The 26,579-nt window shown below is 44.4% G+C and overlaps 2 protein-coding genes across 2 annotated transcripts; both read right to left on the bottom strand.

Moving 5' to 3' along the window:
* Positions 1–5,145: 5,145 nt before the first annotated feature.
* Positions 5,146–6,952, bottom strand: rnf141 (ring finger protein 141). The gene is made up of 5 exons (XM_068739718.1): positions 6,810–6,952; positions 6,545–6,653; positions 5,831–6,012; positions 5,384–5,491; positions 5,146–5,296 (listed from the first exon to the last, which is right to left on the bottom strand). The coding sequence occupies exons 1-5, from the start codon at positions 6,944–6,946 to the stop codon at positions 5,146–5,148; spliced, it is 687 nt and encodes a 228-aa protein (XP_068595819.1). The 5' UTR covers positions 6,947–6,952.
* A 2,391-nt stretch (positions 6,953–9,343) lies between these two features.
* LOC137893473 (alpha-1,3-mannosyl-glycoprotein 4-beta-N-acetylglucosaminyltransferase C-like) lies at positions 9,344–22,979 on the bottom strand. Its single transcript, XM_068738881.1, is given in 4 exon segments — positions 9,344–10,512; positions 10,610–10,757; positions 10,873–11,006; positions 22,970–22,979. Coding segments are annotated over 4 exon segments (1,461 nt in total).
* Positions 22,980–26,579: the final 3,600 nt, after the last annotated feature.

The following is a 26,579-nucleotide window of genomic DNA, read 5'->3' as shown; positions in this document are numbered from 1 at the left end:
TGGCACGGCAACAGGGACTGTTGATCCATGCTGGTATGTCACAACTGGCTGCTTATATTTACACTGCTATCTGGTCATAATAAGGTCATGTCAAACCCTGGGAAAGCAGTTTGAAAAAAACTTCTATCAGATGACCAAGTGAAGTTTGGCTTCGGCTTTGTATTTAGAATCAGAAAGACCAATTACTGCAAGTCAACATTTTAAGTATCAGTTATTTGCCAAAAGCAAACAAGACTAACTGTCCTCTGCGGTGACGCCATCATGGAAATATATTATACTGAAAGTATGAACTGCAGAATGTTGACAATAACTCAAGTAGTTCATTTCTTCTTCTTTTTTTATCTGTCAAAAAGTATTCTGTTATTGCCATGCACAATAAATATTATTTAAGGAGTAGTGAATACTCCTAAATTCCATTCAGCAAGAGTTTATGTGGGCATGTGTTTGTAAAGTGCATCCACTGTTAGTTTTAAATAAGTACTACCCATCCTAGTATAAAACCAGTTGAACCTGCATTCATTGGTCTACTCTACATTAATGTATCCAAGTATTATTTTTCACTTCAGCTTAAAAGCATTGTGAACTTTGACATAGGTGTGCGCTGCTTGTTTGACTTTATCAAGCCCAGTTCTCATGTAGAACATATATTTATACTACAATGGAGTTTACTCACCTCTCCCAAAGCTGGGTGTGGACAGCTGCTTGCACAGCGGCGTGTTCATTTTCTTCATTTTGATCTGTGTTGACTCAAAAGAAGCAAACACTCAATGAACAAATACTAGAAACAGCCCACAGTTCAGTTCAGGAACTCAGTTCTGAGCGAGTCGCTTGTTTCAGGCTGGCAGGACCAAAGACGTGTTTTAAATTAGAAGTCCCAAAGTGATGCTTTCTGTTGACACCAGATTGACGCTCGTGTAATATTATCAGTCATCTTAGAACGACATGTGGTGATTGTGGTTTTAGCTGGAGATGCAGGAAATCAGGGCTTAAATAATATTCATTTTTCAATTATTACATTAAAAAAATCAAATGCATTGCAGAGGCGAGTGGAGCAGACTAACCGCTCAGATTTAACAGGGAGCTGGGATTCTCTGCTTCTTGTTTAGGTCCGATTTGGCTGGTGCTGAATCTAATCTGAATGAGCAGCCAGTTTTTATTAGAAAGGAGAGTTCATGTGAGTGAAAGTGGGAACTTAACTGCAATGATTCTGAGGATTTACTCAACACTTCCTGATGCAATGTGTGTGTAATGTTAGAAGCCTTCTGGACACACACCCACACACTCAGCGGCAGTGTACTGCATTCTCTGTACTGCATCGGTCACTCAGGAAAGGTGTTAGATTCTGCTTCTGGTTTTGATTTGTATTGACACTTTGGGACTTTTATTTTTAGTTATTCCTCTGCAATAAATAATTTAATTTCTGCGATATATTTCGGCGCAGACTTTTTTCAGGCTTCTGAGAAAGCTTAGAGAATGTGTTGCAGAAAAGAGGGAGCCACTTTGACATTAAGTGCTTTGTTGGTTCTGGAATTTCCTGGATGGGTTTTGTCTGTGAGGAGAATGTACACACAGCCAAACATGGCAGCATTTGGTCATGTCTGAAAGGTTTGCGAAGCGGTTTACGTCTATGTAGCGTGAGGACAGAAGGTTTGCTAGTGAGCGATAGTCTGTGGTTTAAGGGTTTATTTCCATCATGAGGCATTTCTGATGCCAACACTCGATGTCACAGATATTCTAACATGTAAAAAAAACACATCAAGCCTCCAGAGGACGAATTCCTGCGATGGCCTCTGCTCCGTGGGCCAGCAGACACTAATGATTATTTATAGAAGGCCATACAAAAGCTCTCAGGCCATTCTCGTCATGTCGCGTCGGACATGTCTTTAAAAGGAAAATTTAGACTTGTCGCATTTTTTTGGGGGGGGGGGACTGCCTACATGCTTGATAATGAGAAGGCTTTGCCTGTGGGAAAGGTACGACAACATCAACAGAAACTGGTCAGTGTGATTGCTGTTTGTTTTTATAACGGTTAATGAAGTTTAACTGAAGCAAGGCCTGCTCTCATTTACGACCTTCCTTGGAAATAAGAGTATTCAGGGCCGCACATATGCTTGACCTTGTTCAAATAGGTTGTTTCTTTGATCGACCGATGAGAACATTTGGATGGGTGAGATGTGATGCCATGAACGAGTATGACAAGAACCAACTTGAATGGATTTGATTAGAAAATGAGGGAACAAGTTGTGTAAGACTTCAGAAAATGTTCTCACATGACTGCAACGCAGCAACAGCAGTTTCTGTTGGTAAAGCAAGTTTTGGGCATCGATCGGCCTCAGAGATAATCAGTGTCCGTGGTATTTCTGCTACGCTGTACAAACTACAATGTGCGCTCGAGAACATGCAAGAGTGAAAGTGATTCGGCATCGATAGAGAAAGGGCTAATAAAGCTCACAGTGTTACAAACTTGGTGCAAAGATTTCTCGTGATGATAATGTACTCACTGTTTGAGGAGCAGCTCTTGGGACAGTTTGGCTTCACAGGGTGGACGCTTCCAGCCCCCCCTTAGAGGCTCGGCCAGGTCACCCTTTGGCTGCCGGTCTCAACAGAGGGTTTCATTTAAAATAAAAGGATGGTAAGCTTGAAACAGGTTTTTAGTGGTGCTCCGCGGAGGAGAGGAAGTGCTGAACAAAGCTGTCACATTCAATAGCCTGTACAATATCTGTAGGCCACGCCCCCTACTTGTTTATTCAGGATGCATTTGTAGTTAAGAGTGCAAAGTTCCACTTTTTAGAGATGATGATGATTACACTTTAACATTAAAAACTTTTGGCAGATGATACCTACAGAACAAAAGTCATTGATATGTAAATTTAAACTTCATTTTAAATACAAAGGTCAAACCTGTTTCCCCTCCAGCGAGTTGTTGGAAAAACTAAATCACCTAACGATGCCTTTCATCATTGATGAGAAACGTCAACATCATTTTAGCAACGTTACCATCATTGTGATCAATGCTCATGAACATTAGTCAGTCAGTTTGTCGATGGGTCCACCCACAGTGTCACTATTTCCAGCGTGGTGGAGTAAGGCTGACAGCACCCCCACCATGGAGGGAAAGGGAAGTGTTTTCATGACCTCTGGATGACTGGAGAACCGTCTCAGTGTTTCCATTGTTAGAGCATCAAAAAGTATTTATAGTATTGTTAGATTTCATTATAATTTTGTTTAATTTAGACCCTTCTTTAGTGAAAAAATAAAATGTGATTTTTTTTTTCAAATTCAAGACAGGTAGTATATGATTTTTTAATGGTGCACAAAATAAACCGTGCATGAACCTCAAATACAAAACTAATTGTGCTACATATAGGTATGACGACTTTATTTCATGTAATGTGCAGGCATGTAGCGTTACCCAAACAAAGACAGGGAGAACATATAAACTCCCCACGGATGAACAGGTGGATTCGAGCAGGACCTTCTTTCTGTGAGGCAACAGCTCTATAATGATCAATAAAATCACTGATGGATGATAGCATGTAAGTTTTTACATCATATAATTCTTTGCACATTAAAATAAGATTAAAAAGATTTTGATAAACCGTAAACAATGCATTTAAAATAAATTAATTGTAACGCGATTTCAAGCTTCTAGCAATAAAACATAACATATATTATAAAGTGCAAAAAGTGAGAATCTATGTTTTTAGGATAATACAGGAAGAAGTAAATCATTTCACAACAGCTCTTTCCACTCAGTTATTTTACACAAAATGTGCATGTTATACATTTATCTATCATAAAAATTACATTGTAACCATTCTAATTTATTAAATGTTTGAATAATCATTTAAATTACAACTTTGTTTTATACATTTTAAATGGTACAAATAGACATGTGTTACTAAATCAACTTTTTGTCTGGTCTCAACTCCAATCAAACAATTATATCTTCCACCACAGAGAAAAAAAAAAAAATCTGTTGTTGTACACGGTTACCAAGAAAAGGTATAGTGAGGTTTCAAAGAGCAATATACCGGTATGTGTCAGCAATAACAACCAACAATTTATTCCAGTCAAATCAAAATGCACACATCGTGTGTGTGTCTTGTATGAACATAAATCCTATCTCTACTGGAAAAGATAACTGTAAAATGAAAAGGCTTGAACAATTGTTTTGAGATGCTCTTTTATGTTTAAAGTGGTTTTAATAAATTACCTAAATACTAAATTAGAATTCTTCATCCCAGCAAGTTGAAATAATGTAAAATAGTGTTCAATATATTTTCACATTTTATGAAATTCTTTAGGATACAGTCTTCGTAAATCAAATATTTCAGCTTCAGAGCCGACAACCTCCGTGGTTCATTATCGTTCTTTACCATAGCAGAAGAAAGCAGAAGAAAGCTGCTCGTGTAAGGAGTGTAAACTACAGTAGGTCTACAGCAAAAGGATTCAAATGAACTTAATAGTTAAGTGGTAAAAAATTAAAACAGTACAGATGACAATTTGTGGCTATTTCAAATCAAATAATGAAGAGAAATACCACAGCAAGTCGTGTCATTAGAAATCATAGAAAATGAACCCCAAAAAATAACAATAAACTTGAACGCAGAACTTCAGTTGACAATAAAGTTACAGCACACAGCTCAAGGAATGTCATGTATGATATAAACATGCAGGGTTACATTGCACAGACTAACTTTACAGGATGGGAAATACATCTGGCTTTAACATTTTAACTGGAAACTCTGCGTATTATGTTGGCGCGTAAGTATCAGTGAAAACAGGGCAAAAGGCAAGTCCAACAGAATCATCCCATCAGCACCCCGGACGCTGGGGTTATTCTGGGTATTAAATTAATAAGTTATAATTGAATATAGCAGACTGAACTTGGTTTCAGACACGGTCAGATGAAGCACAACACCAACAATATTTGTTCACAAAGAACATGTTTTAGGACTCATTTCATAACCCTGCCACTAAGTACATAAAGAGCAGGAAACCCTGCTGCTCCATCTATGTTTTTATTAACAGGAAGAAAGAAAAAAAAAAAAGGTTCTCTTCCGAGGTGAAAGTGACATGTTGTTGACAGCCTGCTTCACGGGTTGATTCCCTTGTCCTGTAACCGGCTCAGTGAGCTGTGTGTTAAGGCCTGTGTGGGTGGCCAGCATCATCCGCCAGGTTGAGGATGTAACCAGCAATGTCGTCCTCTGTCGGGAAATCAGACATCACCCACGAATCATTGGCGGCAGTCACGTGCAGGCGACACATCGGACAGTTTCGACTGTGTCCGCTCCTGCAGAAACAGAAGCGTGCGTCTAATGAGCACCGTCTGTGTTTGCTCATCTCACAGGAGACTTAAGGCTTGATCAGTTTCTGTTACCATTTATCAATGCACTTCTGGCAGAAGCTGTGCGCACATGGAAGAATTAGGTCTGCCTTTCCATCCATGCAGATGCAGCACTCCTCCTCGTCAGTCAGCTGCTTCACTCTACACAGGAGATCAAGCTTTAGTGTCGAGTCTTCTTCTTGAAAGAAACACATCAAGATGAATAAAATCCTTCTAAAGAGAATTACCTCAGGAAAATATATTTCAGTGTTATAAAAATCCAAACTTTAAAATGTCTGTCCTGACAGTTTGAATGAAATCGAAGTGGTTTAAGATCGTTCACCAAACAGGGAAGCGACCCCAGCCCTATATGTGGAGTTATTTAAATGATCGTAGAGATGTTTAGTTACAAAAGGGTGAAACGCATGAATTGTGTGGTGCAGACAAAATGAGATAAATACTGTATTTGGCAGTCTGAGTGAGCACCTCGTGTGCACCTACCTGCCCATCCACATGCTGGCCTGGCAGGAGTCAGTGGAGGGGAGCTGGGCCGACGGGCCTTCGGTGGCGCCCTCTGCAGACAGAACCTCCGCAGCCTGGCTGGTGATGTCCCGGTACAGCTGGATGAACTGGTACAGGTTCATGATCCTGGATGCTTCCAGCATGCCGTTCTCCTTGTTGATCTGTGAGGAGCCATAAGGGTGCTTACGTCATTCAAGCTGCTGAAACCGATTTCTAAATGTCTAAAACTTATGACTACTGTCCGGGAAACCGTCTGAAAAAGGTGCATGATTCAATGCAGGATGCAGCCAGGGAGCAATGTGAAATGCTTCCCTTGTCCCCCACATAGGAAAGCTATGATGGATGATGCAATACGCTGAGGGCTCTAACTGCCTGAATGTGTTCTAAAGCAACACCTGCTGGATTTACTGCTGCATGTCACTGAATATATATTTATTTTGCAGATTTCTTATTTAGGATTAAGCTATTGGGAATGAGGTGCATCGTCTTACCAATTAAGACATTTAAGCGTGTGACAGCAACGTAATTTAAAGAACTCAGCAACAGAGAACAAAAATTTGGTCAGAGAAAATTAAAATAAGACTTTTGAAGTAAAGAAAGACGCTTAACACTAAAGAAGACTGTGAATTTCAGGGTCAGCCTGGCTCTCCTCAGTGATAGAGGCTTGATATCCGTTAATGATTAATGGTTTACCTTGGTACACAGAACGCGGACCGCCACCTTCCACAAGGCTGTGGCATCAGATCCTGGCTGCACCTCAAACAGAAGGTGCTTTGGTTGTCCAGCAGCTAGCTTGGCCGTGCTACGAGAGAGCCAGTAGAGAGACAGTGCATGTTCAATGTGCGTATCCCGTATTGTATTCAATTCTATTTGCGTAGGTGGCAAATAGACATCAAATACCAGCAACACCTGCAAACTAAGCAGCTACAGCGTGTGTGTGTGTGGAACAGAGACTTACACGTCATTGAGTTCAGCCACTCTCGCCAGAAACTCCTCGTAGGTGAGGTATCCGCTGTCTCGTACAAGTCCAACGTGCTTCACCAGCTTCTCAGGCAGACGGTTAATCACCGCCTGACCTGAGAGCTGCTGGCCCATCCCGTCAGCTGCGGCACGTTTGAAACAGCGACAACAGGAAGCCTTTTGGGAAATAAAGTTAGAAGTCTTTTCCTTTTCTCATACAATAAGGGGTTTCCACGTCTTTTTTGTTGTCGTTGTCGACTTAGAATCACTGAAATCTCTTGAAATGTCCGTTGTAGCAGAAAAGTACTGAACAATCTGTATGCAGCGCATGAATCTTTGCATGAACCAAAAACCCATTATTTATTTCACTATTTGCCAAATGCACACGAGGATACGTAGACACGCGTTACTGAATATATCGATGAACGTAAAGCAAATCCACGGTCGTTATTACATCACAGCAAAGGCCTCCACTTTCTCAAGATTATTTACGTTAGCTTTTTGAACCTGGGTGCAATCTTCAAAAGGACCAACACTAAAACTGGGCAACACATGTTTATGTCCCGATCCATTTGAAAGAGCCCTGTGATGTTCGCTCCGGACTTACAGAAGCACAGCTGACAAAAACAAAGTGACAAAGCAAAGCAACATATCCAGTCAGATCTGCAGCTTTCTCTTTCAAACTTCCTGACAAAGCTGAACGTTCCAACAGCTATCAAGTTTGAAAACCACGTAAGATGCGGAAATGCGTGATTCATAATTTAACTTTCAATACTAATTTCATAAAATACTAATAAACAGAGTCTAGCATAAAGTAGCATTATGTAATAAAGTCCCACCGGTGTGCATCCATTGACTCACAACGAACGCTACATATTATACTCAACGCTGAAGTGCACAATATTCTTGTTTTGACATTATTTAAGTCGAGTTCATGAGATCATCATTTTACAGACGACGCAAACCAGCTAGCCTCCCAAGTCGGTTGGCTAATCTTAGCAGCGGGGTAATGCTATACATCGGTTTGCTAACACGAACCAGCTCGTAACAAGTCACGAGTGAAAACATGAACTAATTGTGACGTGAAAAGAAAACACCTGTTATCCTACCGAACGGTGTCAGGGGTCCAAACGTCACCAGTAGCCTGGCTGTTAGCTTCTGCTTTGTTGACAAGACGCAGTCGCCAAATGATGACGACATCCCGCGTCACCCAGAAACGTCACTCACGGTGTAAAAATGCTGCATTCAAGGATATCGGAAAATAATAATTTGAATGCATGGTCGAGTCGAACTGCTTGCTGGGAATCTCATGGGGATATTCAGTGCATAATTTATTTTCTGCTTTGTTTTCTAAAAAGAAATGTTAAAGAAATAAAATAAAAATTCTAACCGCAAAAACTACAAATGAAACGCGATTTATCATTGAGTTTAACCTAATGGTGATATTTAATATAACAATATCTCTTCTTATGACAAATTATTATTCTAATTTACTACTATTTATTGCCATCTCTCTATTAGTTTAAATGTACTACTTTTGAATGTGGTTGTTTTGCTTCATGCCATGATACATTCTGACCCAACAGGATTTTGTTCACGATCCTTTTTGAGCTGTAGGTGGAGCATAATGGCAGACTGAGGATTATAATGTTAGAGAACTAGAATGAAGGAAATTGGACAGGACCAGAGGCAAGACGGTCACCTATAAGGAGGCTGATATTACAAACGGAGATCAGGAGAAAGCCATCACAAAGCAAGAGAAGAGAGGGAACTCAGAATGTATGTGGACTGAAATGTACTGAAAAGAAAGACCAAAGTAGATAACCAGCAAAGATGAGGCAGCGGATCCTGATGTGATGAGAATAACAGATTTACATCAACCTGCATCGAGATGATTTCTCGTTTTGGGTTTGGCTCTGTCTGCAGCTGAGCCATCTGTTTTACTGGCACTGACAGCAGTCAAAGGGGAATCACACAGAGAAGAGGCCGGACCAGTTGTGACTGGGGGGGGGGGGCACTAATCCCAGTAAAGAGTCTTTAAGAGAAGGTTTTGTTTGATGCACACATGTTGGCGATTTTTGAACCCTTTAATGGGGAATACAGCATCACCAGGGGTTATAACAGGTTTATACCGACTGTAGGGGTTGTTCTACCTTCAGACCAAGGATGGGAACATTTTTCTATATTTGAAAAGTTGCTATTCACCAGTTCAGTTTGTAAAATTCCAGGAGATGGCAGCAAAGAATAGCACACAAGAGAAACCGGAATCAGACTGGTGTTAGTGTTGTGACAAAAGAAAAAAAACTACTTAGCAGTGAAGTACGAACGATTTTATGTAGAGATGTTAAAATTGAATTTAAGTATAAAGGTTCAGTAATTGTACAAATTGGTCATTTTAATACAACACAATGAAAACAAAGCAGTCGGGAACAACCCAAGAAAATATGGATCGGAATCCCAGAAACACACATTTCCCAGAAGTCATACAAAGTGCATTTAAGCTCAACACGGATTATTTAAAAGGTCTTTGCACTACTTTATGCTAAATGCGCTGACAGGCTGCGTGGTCCATAAACTGATAGTTCTTATGATGAGCCACTCTTTCTGACCAGCAGTGACGACTATTCGTACGCACTCGATGTCAAAGCCGATGGTGTGATCCACATTGTTGACCTCGATCCTTCCGCCTTTAAGCTCTCCTAATGTGATGTAGGAGGAACACTGCCTTCCCTGCTTGGTCTCCACAGCCTTCTTTCCTACTTCCAGAGCTCCGTGGTGAAGAATGTCATTTTGTCTGTCTTCTGTTCCCGTGACGATTTTAATTCTGCTGATTTTAGCACACTTACTGAAGACTATGACAAAGAAGTCTCCCGTGGACGGAGGCTTTCCCCAGAAGTATTCGTCCACAGTACTGTAAGCCTTGGTGGCGTCGTAGTTCTCGAAGACGTTGATGTTCGTGTAAAGGCTGGCAGGAGGGTTGTCGGGAATGTCGATGGAGTCTTCCTCAAAGTCGTCGTCCTTCAGCTTGTTCTCGGCTCCTTTGTAAGAGGAGTAGTAGCCCATGTGCTGGAAAAGCGAGGGCTTGAACCGGATCACGTCTTTCTGGGCCAGCAGGCCCCTGAAATGGATGAGGAGCCAGTCGCAGGGCATTTCCTGGTAGAACATGAGGAGGAAGTGAGCCAGACGTGGCAGGTCTTTGGAGTGGTACAGCTTCCCGATGTATCCCAGCTTGGAGAACTCCAGCATCACCCAGTAGGAACCTTCTCTGGAGGTGATCACCTTCTTCAGCGCTGTCAGGAAGTTCCTGGAGCAGCGCACGTCATCCTCGAGCATCATGTAGAAGTGGGAGAGATTTGTGCAGAAGTTGAGGAGGAACGCGTAGTCCACGTTCTGCTTGGAGCGGAAACGGACCCGGTCCTCCGGGTCGTTATAGTTCCTTTTCAACCCATCCAAAGATGGATAGTACTCCTCTGGGGCCTGGATCACCAGGAGGCGACCGGCTATGATGTGGTGAGCAAACTTCCTGGTGATTTCCTGGACCAGGTTCTCGCACCAGGCCAGGTCAAAGTCCGCAAGGTGGACCACAACCACGATCTCTTTGAGTTCCTCGTAGCTGGACTGATCAAAGATGGATTTGATCGTCTCCAGAAGGTAGTTCCCTCGTTTTCTTTTCACAGATGACAGCCCGATGGTGAGATACTCTGTGAACACAAATCAATTAATTATTTATGTGGAAGAAATTGAAAAGATATTTCTTGCTAAAAGTCAAAGTTGTTTCCACCGGGCACAAATACTTACTTTTACGAGGCAGAGGAATTCCTGCAAGGTAGCGATACGTCACATTAATGGTCCCGGAGACATTGGACAGGTCTCTGAGTGTGTGGACGTATCTCTCGGAGTTTGCGGGATGCATCAGCGTCTCTCCCAGCGGACTTTTTTCAGCCTCCTTAAATGACAAAAACAAGAACACACAGAGCAGAGTAGAATTCCAGGAGCAGCAGCCGGACGGAAGACAAACAAAGACGGAAGGTGTCAACCTTTTCAAAGGTGAGAAATCTTACCAGCACATATCCATCATCCAGATAAAGGTTTAGAAACAGCAGAAAGGTGATGAGGAAGCCGAGGAGGGGGAACATTGAACGCTTCCTGAAACACCTCATCTTGTCTCTGAACTTCTACATTCGCCTCCAGGTCACTGCAGGAAGAGACAAAACAGATCTTCGGTCATCGCGAGGGACAAAGATGAGAGTGCGCACACACGGAGACGGAGAGTTGCGTCTTTTCAAATTTAAATATTGGGGACATTTGAGAAACAGCATCAATATTAATATTAAAACATCAGACAGAGCCTCACATGGGAGATGTAAAGTTTTGTCAGAAAATGCTCATGTTGACATTTTCAGTTTCAGAAAATTGTCATCTGAAATGAGATCAACTTGTAACCATGGAAACAAAGAAAAGAATAAGGGCGACAAAAGTCCTTGGGACTTGGTTGTGTGTAAAGATTTTTTATTATTTTTTATCTGCACACGTTTGGAGCCCCCCCCCCCTCCCCCCAATTCACTCACAGCAGGGGGGAATAATCATGAGCTGAAGTCCTGGCGTTTCCCTTGCAGCACTGGATGGATGCTCATCTTTAACTGGGCTCTTGGCACCACAGACGTGACCGGCGGTGCCGACACGGAGATACACGAGACTGGTTTCAAGGTTTACGCCAAATGGATCTAATAATGGATCATTTTGGTTGTTAATAATTGGCTCGGTCCGTTCAGCTATTCAGAACACACCAGTGGCAGCTCCTCATGGGCCTCCAGCCCTCTTCAGCATATTTGCACAAAATGTTGACAGGCTTTTCAGTAAATTACCCTGCTGCCTATCTGCCCTGTTTGGCACCCCATCTAAAAACGTACCGATCCAATGACACCCCCCTCCCAATGCTGATGAGGCAAATCACAAACACACAGCCTCAACATGAGAAGCCAAGAGCTCCCTGGTGACAGGGACGATTCTGGAAGGGTGGTGCATCTGCTGCTGGGTCAGAAAACGTGTTATTCATTGTGTTATTCATTGTGTTATTCATTGTGTTATTCACTGCGTTATTTACTGTGTTATTCACTGTGTTATTCACTGTGTTATTCATTGTGTTATTCACTGTGTTATTCACTGTGTTATTCACTGTGTTATTCATAGTGTTATTCGTTGTGTTATTCACTGCGTTATTTACTGTGTTATTCACTGTGTTATTTTCTGTGTTATTCATTGTGTTATTCACTGCGTTATTTACTGTGTTATTCACTGTGTTATTTTCTGTGTTATTCATTGTGTTATTCACTGTGTTATTCATTGTATTATTCATTGCACGAGTTCCATTTTAGGGGAAGATTATCTACCATCTGCTGGAGAACCATTTTGTGTGTCTGTCACGAAAAAGCTCCACGATGACACCTGAGAGATGCAGCAGCAAAAGTAAATGGAACACACACACACACACACACACACACACACTTTGCAGCCCTCCAAATCAGATAGTGAGATGCTGAAAGAATATCTAAAGAGGAAAACAATGGTTACGTCTTTTCTCTCTCATCACATGATGTCACCAAGAAATCAGATTTCTGTTTGAGCTCTCTAAACACCAAACAGCTTTCCTATTGGTCACACACTTTTATATGGAAATGAAGGCACCTATATGAATAAATAAGCACCGTGCACTCGGCCTTTTTACTTCTCTTTACAATGCCTCTCTGCTGACTTTTGTTTTTTTTTCCAGTCAGTAAATTATTAGCATGTGTGCCCAGTGAGCTTATTTCCACTTCTGAAGTCATTTTAGATTAGAGTGAATAAAATAATAAGAGGTAGAACGGAATACCAATGAATGTCCCACAGGGAGCGTGGCGTTCACCGGAGCTCCTCAGGTACGGAAGGTGAGAGGAGATTTGCTGTGTCTGCTAACCTTTGGCTTGTCTGCCTCGGATTAAAGTGGCGCACGTCTGAATGAAAACTAAAGCAGATAGAATAGATTCTTCATATTTCTAGAAGTATTTCTGAGCAGCTTCAACGACGCATTCTTCAGGAATTAATAGATTGTTGTCCCATGTGAAAACTGGAAGTCACATATTAATCTCTAGTCCTAAACCTAAATCCTAGACTCCTAGTTGAACTGAAATGTTGGCCGTATAATGTTGTGTCATGGAGATGAGGATCACACTTGATCACAGCTCGCTCTTATTGAAAAAAACTTTATGGAAGTAAAAAGTTGTCAGGATGCAAAGGCACTTACTCTGTCAGCGCAATTTGAAAACATCATAATTAATAGGCGAGCATAATTCAGAAAACAGACGGCCTGCAACCTGCGTTCAATTTGGAGCGGGGAATGTGGCTGGGGGGTTTCAGATTCAATAACCAGGCATCTGTGAAAGTCTGATTGTGGAAAATGAATGAGCAATGCTTAAAATTCAACAACTTCCATCAAGGTGCCCTTCAAGCAGGGCTCTAAATCACAATCTGCATCAGTAGCAGCAAATTCTAGACCAGTAAGGAGATTGTGGGAATGTGTGAAACTGTATGGAATGTTGAAACATGCTCTGCTTTCTCGGCAAAAGACAAAATTAAAAAAAAAACCAAAACAAGATGAGATACTGATGCTGCTGGATGATGGGATACGAGGGGAACGCATCGAGTCACATCGGGACATAGCTCTAAATACTAATGTGTGCAGATGAAAAAGGATGAAAAAGCTTTCAGCGATGCTCTTTAAAATTCTGGACAGTCCAGAGTTCCCTGCGGCGTGAACAGAACTCCTGATGATGATTCTCTCAGTTTGGTTTCAGACTAAGAAAATGGCTTTTTATTTAAAACCTCCTCAGGTTTCTGAACATCACGCCGTCTCCTGGAACCTGGGAGTTTGATTTCATACATCTTAGACACTGAATCTGGCTATTATTCTCCAGCGGGCCTGGGGCCGTGGGCAGGGAGCTAATGTGGGTCAAAGCCCCGTCTGCTTAGAACAGCTCATCCTCATTATAATCAGCGCCACAGGGACTGCAGAGCCTTTCATGTTCGTCTTTGACCTGACAGGTAAATACTCTGCAGTTGTAATTTACCTGTACTGCAGAAGCAGAGAATAATGTCTGACAAATTAGAAACTGCACTTTCAGAGCAACAGCGATAATAGCCCAAACGGAGCGGGTTATCCGAGGAAAGGAACTCTGGTCCGTTTAAAGGGGAGCAAACAGTGGCGGTGTGAAAGCACCCTAAGAATGTATGGGAACGGACACGGCTGCCGGTCCCGGGCCAAACGGACAAAACGGACCGGGGCGTCACAGGTCATCGCGAACCAGCTATTTCCTTTTATGTATTTTTATCTGAGCTTATTTATTCTGGACTGAACTTTTTCTCCCCGGTATTTTATTTCATGATATCTGTAAAAAGATATATATATATATATATATTTGATCAGAATCAGTCGACAACTTTTCAGATACCGTACAGACAACCAAAAATGACAACATGACGTATAATTAGGGCACTTAAAGTGGTGAATCAGATAGAGCGGAGACCAAAGAGCGACGCTCTGTCTTCTTAGCATCGTTAACCAGCAGAGAGCAGCGGCAGAGAGAGGAAGATGTCAGACTCTCCTCCAGCAGCAGCACTGATTTCCTTTGTAGCTGTGGGAGACAGCGAATCGCAGCAGGGAGGCGGTGATGCAAGTTTCAGTTCAAACGTTTGATATCAGTGAAAAAACCAGGAGCAAAACAAGAGTAGACAACGCCGAGCCGCGGGTCGGATCCTTGTGAGCAAACAGAAAATGGCCGATGAGTAGAGAGGTTATCATCTACGTTCCAAATAATCTATCCTATTTTCTAATGTTCTTGCATCTAAGTGGCGAAACCAAATCCATGCAGGTAAATTGTGCATTTTTTAATAGCCGTCCAGCGAGGTGGAGTTTCAGCTGCCGGCAGACGTTATGGAAGATTCCCTTCAGTGGGATCCTTTTCCCTTCATTGGGATCCTTTTCCCTTAAGTGGTATCCTTTTCCAGCATCCACGCTGAAATGTAATGCCATTTTTTCTTTAATCGAGGTCCTTCCAATGGGACATAGAAAGATGTGCACACAGCTGAGCAAGCCGCCCTCTGTCAGAGAGCCAAAACCTCCTGTCAGTAACTAATAAACGCTCAACAGCATTGATCAAATCATAAATATTAAATATTCATAGTTCATCTGAGAGAGTTCACGCCGGCGACGGGAAGTTACCCGCCATGGGACAAAAGACATTTCACACTCGTTATTTTTACATCGTTATAGATCCATTTTTTAAAAATCTACTCACAAACTGCAGCAACATTCAAAAATCAGCTTCTGAACCCACAGCAAACGACAAGAGGGGGAAGTTTCAAGCTAAATCAATTATCTGGGAATGATTACAACATAACTCTACTCTTCAGAACTCCTCGGATGAAGCTGCTTTGATCATTAATCAGCTGGTGCAGTGAGGGATTGGAGCCCAGCGGCGAGAGGAGAGAAGACGGCATCGGCCTCTTAGTGAAAGCAGAATCACAACAAGAGACGCGGATTAAAACGCGCAGGCTTTTCAACCGCATCGTCATGGAAACGCCTCCGATAACAAGGCTTGTCCTCCTTCCTGCATGATGCAGAGGCGGTTCAATAATCACGCCTTTCCACCCGATGCGCCACCCGGTCTGATTATTATGGAGTGTTCAGCAGCAGCCGTGGGTCATGATGAACAGACGGCCGGCTGTTTCTGGGCTGTTTCTGGGCTGTTTCGGCTCCATTCAGTTTTAGGTTTGCCGGTTTTTTGCTTGTCGGGTTCTGACAGACGGTGAAAGGTTCTTTATACGTCAGAGACGCAGCTAGGAAGCTTCCCTTAAACGACACGAGGCCTGTCTGATGAGTCAGATCCTGGTTCTAAACCTCTTAACGGATTCTCGACTCACACTTTGTGCCCAAAATTCTCGGTTTTCCCTCAAACGCCACACATAATGCTATTACATAACACCCAAATGATCTCTAAAAAGATGAAGCAAACTATGCAACCGTTGACTGAAAATGTCAGATGAGAGCCTGCAGGCGGTTTATCGAACGCTGATTGTTCTCCTTTTGTGTTCGGCTTTTTTTACTGACATTCAGCATCAAACAAACATTTCTCCATCCCCCGTATCCGAGGGAAACGGAAAGATGAACAAAAGAGGAGGAAAAGACCGTCTACTTGAGGAAATCAGTCGGGATGCTTCTGACAGTCACGTCTCACCAGGTGGTATTTTACATCCACGGTTAATTTAACGTAAAACTGACAGGAAGCATGAGAAAGTCTTCTCATGCCACAGGAGAAACTGGAACAGATGATGGTAAAGAACGACTTCTGCTGCTTCCCGTCTGCGTGTTACACCCTCAACTGGACTGGAACCGGGGCAGGGCCCGGAAAAAGGTCGCCTGCTTTCCCATCTGGGCCGGAGATCTGAACCAGGAGCCCTCTATACTTCCAGAGAATTGCATTTTCCCTTTTTTCCCACCAGAGGAATGAAACTCTTCTGATCCACCTGAGTGGAATTGTGTTTGTGCGGCTGGTTATAGAAGCGCCCGTCTCATTAATCATTCATCGGGCAGCGGAGCGTCTGCTGAGAGCTGCTTCTTGGCATTTCGACGAGGGGGGGGGACTACAGTAAACACATTTTCTGAGTGTTGCTCTGTGGTCCGCATATAATCAATTCTCCTGATATTGCATTTCACTTGTTGTGAAGCGACAGGATGACGGGATGTGATCTCACCCGGGACTTGCCAATAATAAAATTCTATCAGCTCGAAAGCACCAGGGGGGAAAGTGGGAAGTGTCAGGATGAACCGAACCACATTTTCAATAACAAACAGTCCTCCTGTGGGAAGTCAACGGCGCTCCAAGGTGAGGTGTGTGCTATTTGTAACTCCGGACTCCGGACGCATTGTACGTGCTGTATGCCTGCAGGGAGGACTGAGATTTCACTTCTGAAATGAAACTGCCTGAGAAGTCATTAAGTATTCTCAAAAGCCCATCACTCCTTCTCCGCTCGGCACCGACGGGGGGAAACCACGGCGAAGCAGACGAGGAAGGGCGTCGTCTCATTGCCGCTGGTTTGGGATGCACGTATGTGGGGAAATAGAGGGATTCGCTGTGGAGGTGCAATGGGAAACGGCGAGAAAGAGGCTGGTTTCCATGGCGACAAATGTAATGGAAACAGCGGCGCCAGCTCGGTGGCAAAATGGCATTGAGACGAGCAGAATCTTTGTGAGTCTGAAATGATGCCACTCGCTGTAAAATCATCCTACAGCCCAACTCTATAGAGAGGAGGAGGAGGAGGAAGAGGAAGAGGAGGAGGAGGGTGAGGTGTCAGAGCACACACAGCGGCTGAAGATATTCCAAATCTTTTCCACAAGATAATATTTGCAGACAATTAAGGAACGCTCCAGCCTCAGCTAAATGTGTCTCCAGTCACAATCCTCTTCTTCAGTAAACGATGAAGGTGATGATGTGAGGCCTCGTGCGAACCGTAATGCCGCAGCGATACAGGAAGAAGCGTGTCGGCTCTGCCTGACAGGTAGGCTCATGGGATATAAAAACACACCACTGTGTTCATTTGCAGCAGCTGACTTCAGCAAAAAAGTGCTGAAGTTTTGCTACACTCTTCATCATCATCATCATCATCATCGCCTCTAACATCTCAGAGCTTCTTCTGAACACTTCCTGGATTATGGCGGCATCTTTCGGGGAACTTTCCCTTTAAAAGGCATTCCGTACTTTCTTCTTTCACCAGATATACAGTCGTCGTTTTGGTAATCGCCAACTTGGGTGTAAATCCTGCGGCAAGCGAAAGCGTTTATTGCGCATTACGACCCTGTTACTGTTTCCATGCATCCATGATGTTTGGATGGACCGTGTCAACGCTGCGTCTAATTTGCACCATTTAGCGCTCCGGAAAGGAAGCGCTAACGGCTCCATTAAAGACTGGGATCTACATTCAAACTGCAATTTTCAGGACGCGGTTTTGTTTATGTTCTTTAAAGGGTTAGTAGAGGGAGGCCATCGCTGACAGGTCTTTTCTTCAGCCTTTAAAAGCTACGATACAAACACGCCAAAAATAAATCTGCTGAATTTCCCTCTTGGCTGGGCAACTCTTGTTTACCGGTCGTCTTTGCCAAGGAGCTGTTCTGATGAGAAGAGACTGTGAGACGGGGAAGGACGTCCACACCGACCCTGGATCCATCAATTAAGGGTTCTTAAGCCTTCTGAGGTCACTTTCGCTCCCAATCGGAGGACTTCACGTCTGCCTGGAAGAATAATGAGAGGCCGGTGCTGCCAGAGGTTTTCTAGCGGCATAGCGATCCACGGCAGGAAGTGGAAACAATCTTCCCTCGGCTCGCCAGATCAATTCAGATCAATTCTAACTTTGTTCCTGAAGTCGCTATGCTTCTTACATGCCTTTTTCTTCAGCTACCTTATTTATCAAAGCTTTGCATCCATGCAGAAGATACAATCTAAACTTCTTTTCTGACTAAGATCTGAAAGTATTTAGTAAATGATGTATAAAAACCTTCACTATTCCATCACGGGATCGGACCCGACGGCTCAATAAATTAAATCGAACTACACCAAGTGAAACGTGACAGCTGAGGTCTGCTCGGGTTTTCTATCTGAAACTGCACCGGACTATTTGCTTTTATGTTTTCCCGAGTTACGCAACAGCGCGTCTGGAATTTCCAGCCTATTCAGACGTTTTTCAAAAGGCTTCCGGGAGCAATTTAATCTCCTCACTGAAGCCGATCAGGGAAAAGCGCGTGCGTTAAAAAAACTGAAGCTGTAGGTGTGAGCTAATTCAGAGCCGGAATCCTCGGAAGGACAAAGCCTTTAAAACCATTTTAATGGCTTTCTTTCCAGAAGTTGGCTTCGGAGACAACAAAACTAAAGCAGCATCCGGGCCTGAGAAGTCAGACTTTTCCACATTAATCGGAGTGACAGAGAGACACACGACACCTGTGGAGGTTGTTCACCAGAATGCACGATTCACAAGCACAGATTAAAGGTGAGCAGGATGTCCGTTTATACCAGCTGTGATGCTGCAGACAGATGTCTAAGAGGTGCTTCTAGGATGGAATCTGAGTTTAGAGTCAGAATTCCAGATTAAAGACAGAATTGTGAAGAGTCCGCAATGACATCGCCGCTGGGATTTGCAAAACAAGGAAAGGGAAATAAAAGAAGTTCTGAATGTCAAAAGCGTAACTCATCCGATCGCTGACGGGCTTTAGGTTTTGTCAAAGAAGAGAAGCATCCCCGCTAATTAGTGAACTAATCCCTGCCCTCCGTCTCGCGTGCTCTTCATGGTTCACCAGGTGGCTGCTACAAACCGAGGCTTAAGATGCTCCCATCTGATCGTCCCTCTGGCTCCAGATTGATGACACACTTAGCAATTACTGAACTGTTAAGTGCCTGATTTGGTTATTGCTCATTATGTACCATAATATTACGGCTTATTATACTTTATATGAATTTAAGCGGTGCAATTTTCAGATTATTAAACAGTCCCGTCTGCTCCTCCGTTGAAATAAATCAGCATCTCCCCATCGAGCCGAGATTCCATTACTTTCTACTGCAGTCGGGAGCAGTGGCGTTTCATTAAGACTTAAATGTTACTCATTTTCACGATGAAAATCTTCTTTGAAAGCATCAATCGCTCGACTTTAAGCAGAGCAGGAGGAGCCGCTGATCGTCTCCTCATCGACTCGTCCTCGCCGGCGCCATCTGACCTTGTCTCAGAGGTGAAAGTGGATATTTAAATGAGCAGATGTGGACGCAACCCCCCCCCCCGATGATGATAGAACAGGACTTCTGTTTGTCCTGAAGCTCAAACTGCTTTGAGACCTGCTGAACCCAACCCACAGCTTCAGAACCGAACAGAATATCACCGTCATCCTTCACAAATCTGAATAGTACAGCCAGCGAACCGACGACTCAGATGTCATCACTTCCAAATCGACTCTGTGAGAATAAAATCGTAGAATTCATATTTTATGAGCCCTAAAACTTATCCTCCGCAGTCTTTAAGAGCTTTCCTCTTGTCCTCCGACAGGAAATTTGTAAATGTCTTTATCTGAATATCCTAATAACAGACGTTTGTGCAGCACTTCAGGAGGTTAAAGGACGATGGAAATAAAGAAGAGTTCTCCGATCGGCTATGCAGGAAGAAAATCTAAATGAGCTGCGACGACGTACCCTCGCCATCCTAACCCGCACTACGTGATGAAAGCTGGAACGTGACGCTCACTTTGTTCACTTTCAGAGGCCAGGTAATATCAGACGACCGACATCAATCCTTCCATCTCCTCAGCCTCCCTTCTCACCGGGTCTGTATCAGGCGGAGGGATAAGGAGGCCTTGTGGGATGGCTACAGGCTTTCCTCTTCAAGTCGTCAAACGTTGGAGGGAGGCGAATCAAACACGCCCAAAACACAAGAGATACTAAAGAGCTAACCTACCAGAGACAACAGACGCTCTCTGTCGACTGGGTTCTCCTCCGGCCTCGGGACCAGAACTCATGGCCTCCTCAACAAGTGCACAACTAAGGAAGAAGACGTCTCCTTCCTGAGGCCTCCTCCTCCTCCTCCTCTTGCTACGAGGCTTTTATATGGGATGTTTTCCCACTCGTGTTTCTGGCGTAAGGGTGGCGGGTGTAAACCCAAGTCTCTATGATTCTTCCTCCACAGGTGAATCTATAAGGGCGGGGCTCGCTGTACCGAAACCACAGGGAACATTCAAGGACCTCTGAATAATTAACATCAGGAACTAAACGCTTGCCTGGTGTTCCAATAATCTGAGTTCAGATTACGAGACACTGTGTTGTCGCTATAGCCTTCCTTTTTTGGGCGTCACATCCTGTGTCTCTTCTTGACACCTGTCCTGGAGCATTAATCAGCGTTTCGACACAAAGCCTGCTGACGGCTTCTGCTTCAGATTCAAGCTACTGAAACATTTGAGGAAATGCAGCATCACGACTAAATCTGACAGCAAAGACCTGGTAAACAAAGCGGCGTGCACAACGGCTGTAAAGTCTGACCCTCCTGCTGATGTCGCCAGGTTGGGTGTGGCTTGTGGGTGGAGGGGGCGGGGCTCTGGGACCGGCATGGATCCCCAGACCTGAAAAAGAGAGGAAACAAAAAGCTATTTTTTAAAGACATTTTACTTTATGACTCAAAACACTGAAACGCGTTTTCACCCACGCGTCCCCTAATGAGCCGCCTGTCTCGCCGTTCAGAGCGCCGTCTCATGAAAGCGCTTTTATTTAAAAAAATCCACATCTGCGTTTAGACAGAAAAACACGCTCATTATCAACCGTCTCTGGAAGTGTTGACTCGTCAGAGCGACTTCTTATCATCTAGTCCAGAAGAAGAACTCTGATCGCAGTCTGAATGGGCCGGTACCGCCACCAGTTCCAGGATAAATGAAATAAAAAACGAGCTTAGGAGAGGGCCTCTGGAAGGGGGAACGGTTTCTCTGCATCACCATCAGATTGTCAATTCATCAGTGCAGCCAGAGCAAAGCACAGTGCTGGGGTGACGCCGCCTTGCTCAAATCTTCCTCGTGTCAAATGAAGTGATGCATCTGGAATCCGGCTTTTATCTCCGGTAGATTGTGAGGAAGCCACATCATTCTCTATACTGGCGGATCTATTTTCCATCTCGATGTCGCTTCTCTCTCAGCCGGTGGATCTGAATGTTTGCAGCGATGGAGCGCTGAGCCGTGGCTTTTTGTCATGGTATTAAAAATAAAAGGATCTATCTTGCAATGCTGCAGAAAATGAGAGGAGATAATGAGGGGAAGAAGCAGCCACACCCACGCCAGGCCCAGCATCAGCAAAAACCCAACGACAGCTTTCGGAATTCATCTCGCAGAGAAACAGATAAAGAGCCGACGAGCTCGTGACATAACCTCCGCCAACTGCCACAGGCCGAGGTAATAACCATTCACTCAGGGCAGACGTCTTATAACCTACGGTGAACCTCAGCAAACGCAGCGTCTGGCTGCGGCGGCGAAGCCATGCTCAGATTTCAGACTTGGGTTTGACATGCAACGCTGCTGTTCTGTTCTGTTCACGGTCGGAACAAGACGTTGAACTGTCTGGTTCCGGCGAGGCTGCAGACATGATTAAAAGCCGGATCCTGGCTCGAGCAGATGGCTCTCGTCTAGAGACTCTGCATGTTTGCTTCTTTAAAAGTAGGCGTCCACCCACCGCTTACATTTTTCACACTTCATTTCACCAGAGGGAAGGCAGACTGTTGAGAGAAATAAAAAGCAGTTTGCTGTTGTTGTTGTTTTTAAATGGAAGTAGATCTCTGAAAGCGGGTTCCGACTCGTTTTCCCGTCTCGTTCGCGATGGGGTTAGGCTTAATTGAACAGGTAACTCAGAATGTTTCTGCAGGCTGGAAGGTGAAATGACTCACAGCTGCTGTTTACTGACAGCACAGCTAATCAGCGCTAAATGTGTGACCAACATAGCTCACCAATTCACTGCCAGCATTCATCCAATGGAAGTGTATTTTTAGAATATAGGTGCAAAGACTTTACAGAGCATTTTAACGGGAGCCGGTCCAGGTGGAGTGTGCAACGAGACGTTCAGAGGTAATGGGACAATAACGCTCCGGGTAAAAGGAACGCTTCCCAAAATATAAATGCAGTGTTTATCGATGATGGAATATCAGGTGAGGTTTTTATTGCACACATGGTGTTTCTGTCAAGCTGTCAACGCTCTACTCAAACAGATGGATTCACCGTGCAGAAAGAGCAGCGCCAAAGTTCCGTGGGTGCGTTTCAGCCGAGAGGCTACAGAGAAGATTACAAGTTTAGTAAAAGACGGAAATCTCTTCCCATCCTCTGTAATCAAGTATTGAACAGCACTCTTCCCCGTTGTGACGTCACCACGGGGGGGGGGGGGTGTTCACAGGATCTGAGTGCACACTCTCCCCTTGTCTGCGCTCTGCACGTCCACGCTCTACTTGTGTCTCAAGCATGAGTCGAAGAAGGAGAGCAGAGTGGATAAAATTTATATTTGGTGATAATGTTCCAGCAAAAATTGGCAAAAATGTTTTAGTGTGTGCTAAAAAAAAAAGTCAGCTCACCGGTTACCATGGTAATGTGCAGCTGCCCGCTATGAATTTAGTTTCGGTTTGGTTTTCAGAGGCGTTTCTGACAGAGCTCTTTGAGACAGAAAAGAGGGACGCTGTCCTGCAGCTGTCTGCTGATGACATGAAGACTCATGGCACAGATATTTCATATCAGTGTCTGGGAACGTGTTTTTTTTTTTTTTTGCAGAGGATTTGAATCGACCTCTTGTCAGCGTGTTTGTTCCATCATGAAACAGCAAGCGTACATTTTTACAGTGGATGCACTGCATGCCGCTCGATAGTTCTCGCATTAAAGAAATGGAGGTGATTTGTAAGCTGTACCTGCCTCAGCACAAGTACTCCGGTGTGTTTACAAGCCGCGATGCTTCGCCCTCACATCGATCCTGCCGGTTTATTGATCCTGCAGCGTGAGCTCCATCACCCGGCCGCGATGCTGAAACTTTAATATGATGGTCGATGTTTGGGAAGAGAAAAGTCCAGCGTAGCCATAAAGAGAAACTATAAAAGCGTGTCAGGGCAGATACCGCGATGAAGTCATGCTCCTCTATTGATCCTCATGTAAAATCTATTCCAATCCAGACAAAGGATGCACAGGTGAAGAGAAGGAGCCCAATCAATGAAAACTATTTTAAGATACAGGGGAGGAGAGCGAACTGATCCAATAAAGGCCGAGCAGCAAAAAGGTACAAATATCTGATGGGGCATAAATCCAGCCTACAATAAATTCCTAATTTCCAGAGGTCCATTAATTCTTGTGCAGCACCTCCTCCAGCACTGGTTCTGATGGGGGGGGGGGGGGGGATCAGGAGGAGAGCTACCATTAATAACAACTGCTGCATGACAACTAGTTACCCGTTTGACAGCTATTAGGCGCCATCATAGGTCAAACCCCACTCAAACACAGACGGGCTGATTGGGAGCAGCGGTAAATCACTCTAATCCAGCCAGGAGATGAAAGCATCGCCGAGGGGGGGGGGGGGGGGGGGTCTGATCTGCAGTTTAGCAGCTTGAATGATGTTAAATTTGTATTGTTAATTGTGGATGATTTATGTACGAAGGACTTTCAACGGAAACAAGACCGCAAGGGTTTTTTTGAAATGCTCCTCTTAGACAGGATGTTTGACTTTATTTGTACTGTAATACATGTTACTGTGTGACTGTACTTGTACTCTAACATTCTATCTAATAAATATATTCATCATCATCAAGCTGCGATAGCGCTCAGATGTCATTCAGCAGGGCTCAGCCGCAAAGATCAAATCACCTGCAAATAAAAGAAAAGAAAAGAATAGACTAGACTAGACTAGAATAGAATAGAATAGAATAAGATAGAAAAGAAGAGACCCAGCAAAGCAGGAATGCAGAGAATTTAATTTATCAGAACTTTGAGTGGGAAACAGCAAAAACAACAAATAAACGCACGCAGTGTAAAATCTGACCGGATTATCGCCCTCTTAATCCGACCTCGGTCCCACCGAGCCCGCCTGCAGCAGCACAGTCCTGCAGCCCGTTCACGCAGCGCCACGCACGCGTCCAGCCAGAGCAGACATTCACACCGTTAATAGCGGAGAAAGGAGGAGAGCCGAAAGTTAGGAAAGAAGGAGCAGATAGAAGGAGGAGGTGTTGGACCCCCCCCCCGGGGGGAGCTCTTACCTGCTGGCGCAGTCGCTTCCATGAGAGAAGCGGCTCTCAGGAGAGTGGAAGGAAACGCTCCACGCGAAGCTCTCTCTCTCTCTCTCTCTCTCTCTCTCTCTATGATCGCCCTCGATCCTTCTATCCAGGCGGTGCCCCCCCCCCCCCATCCTCCCGCAAGGTGTCACACAGATGCGCTTGCATCCGCCACCTCCCATTGGCTCTCCCTCTTTTCCCTCTTTCTACCGGCGCCTCCCTCCCTCCCTCCTTCCCTGCCTCCCCCCCCCCTCTCTCCTTCCCTGCCTCCTTCTCTCCCTCCCTGCCTCCTTCTCCTTAAAGTTAAGGGATCAGACGGATTGATCAGAGAGAACGGCAGTGATGCACTTTCATTTCCTACTTTCCAAGCAGCCGCTATTAATTTCCTGGACAGAGAATTTCCCAGAAACGCGTTGTGAGCTTGAGAGTTCGTGACTCCCAGCAATCAGTCACTCTAAGCTACGTTATATTCTTCTATTGCCAACTCTCACCTGTTAGAAATAACCCCAACTCAAACTTCAGCTAAAAAGCAGCACGACCTGGCGACCCATGCGGCTTTGATGAAATCTAAAGCCGATAAGGGTCCTCTGGGTGGGGAGACGGACCTGAAGCACGTTTCCCTCACCGCTCCCCTGATCTTCATGCGGTTGTGAAACGAGCTGGAACTTGTGCCTGGATGGCAGCGATAAAAAAAAAATCAGTGGGCAAAGTTACGAAAGAAAAACCCACCAGGGAGGGTTAACGTAGCGCGAATGCAATTTAGAGTTAACGGGCTTCAACGTGAGAAGCCTCTTCAAGGCCCTTCAGCTGGAGTTTATAGCTTTGATAAGAGAGTCCGAGCAACTCATTATCCTCGACTGCGACTCCTTCACCTCCCGCCGCATCCCTCCCCCCCCCTCGGTGTTCGCCCAGGTCCAGTCGCGCGAGAACCCAGCAGAAGCATCGATAGTCACCTCACGCCTGATTCAACACATCATTCGCCATATTTCATCTTTGGGAACTTGGCTGTTCATTTCAATTTCAGTCGTCTTCTCTTGAGAGCGAATTCATTACGGATGAAACGTCACCGAGCAGAAAGCATTAGCGGCCGCGATGATGACTGACGGACGAGGGAACACGGAGACTCATTCTGGGGCCTGGTGTGTACTGGAAATATTCATGTGTACTTTAGAGACAAGCGAAGCTAATCCATGAATAGATGAATAAATCAATGAAACATTGATGAGGCGATGCAAAGTTCTGCTCAAAGACGTCTACGGGCGACCGCGGCCTCCTGGCGAGGAGCTGCACGACCTTCTGCCCTTGAAATATGAATATGGATTTCCTGCTTGAGAAGCTGGAGATGCTGAACGCGTAGGAACGAGTCTTAATTACGTGTTTTTAAAAGTCCAAGTTCTCACTTCTCCCGCCTCTTAAAATAGAATTCCTGATGCAATAAATGATCAATACTGGACCCTGAGGCATGTGATGAAAGAGTTGATTGGGCAAGGTAAAAAAAAAAAAAAAAACATCAATACTCTCCCTCCCGTCCTCCATACATCATCAGACTTCCAATCGGCAACGCAGTGGCTCATCGCTGCATCGTACGGAAGTTCCCTTCGCCGCCGCCACGGCCAAGCGCGGGCGCCATGCGTCAGCTCGTCACCAACTTTGAATTGGAATTGATTATCCTCGCCGTCATGATTATTTATCGTGGTGATGATGGAGTTTGTGGAAATGTTTAGTTGGATTTTTAAAATTCAGACAGCGGTCTGTGTGTGTGTGTGTGTGTGTGTGTGTGTGTGTCGCCCCGAAACACCGAATACAAATCTGTCTGGAGCAACAGCTGTGGAAAAGTCACCTGGTTAAAATTTACAACTGTGATTTACTGTGTCTTCATTTGCATTTCCACAAAGCACTAAATATTATTAGATATCCAGTCGTACGTCATTTTTAT

This window comes from Brachionichthys hirsutus, chromosome 5 (assembly GCF_040956055.1).
Source record: "Brachionichthys hirsutus isolate HB-005 chromosome 5, CSIRO-AGI_Bhir_v1, whole genome shotgun sequence".
In the NCBI taxonomy this organism is placed as follows: Eukaryota; Metazoa; Chordata; class Actinopteri; order Lophiiformes; family Brachionichthyidae; genus Brachionichthys; species Brachionichthys hirsutus.
This window is presented reverse-complemented; position numbering and strand designations above follow the sequence as displayed.

Coding starts and splice junctions, on each gene's coding strand:
- rnf141 (XM_068739718.1), bottom strand. CDS start 6,946: ATGGGCCAGCAGCTCTCAGGTCAGGCGGTGATTAACCGTCTGCCTGAG. Junction 6,654..6,809: donor GTGGCTGAACTCAATGACGT/GTAAGTCTCTGT, acceptor GCTCTCTCGTAG/CACGGCCAAGCTAGCTGCTG. Junction 6,013..6,544: donor TCCGCGTTCTGTGTACCAAG/GTAAACCATTAA, acceptor GGCTCCTCACAG/ATCAACAAGGAGAACGGCAT.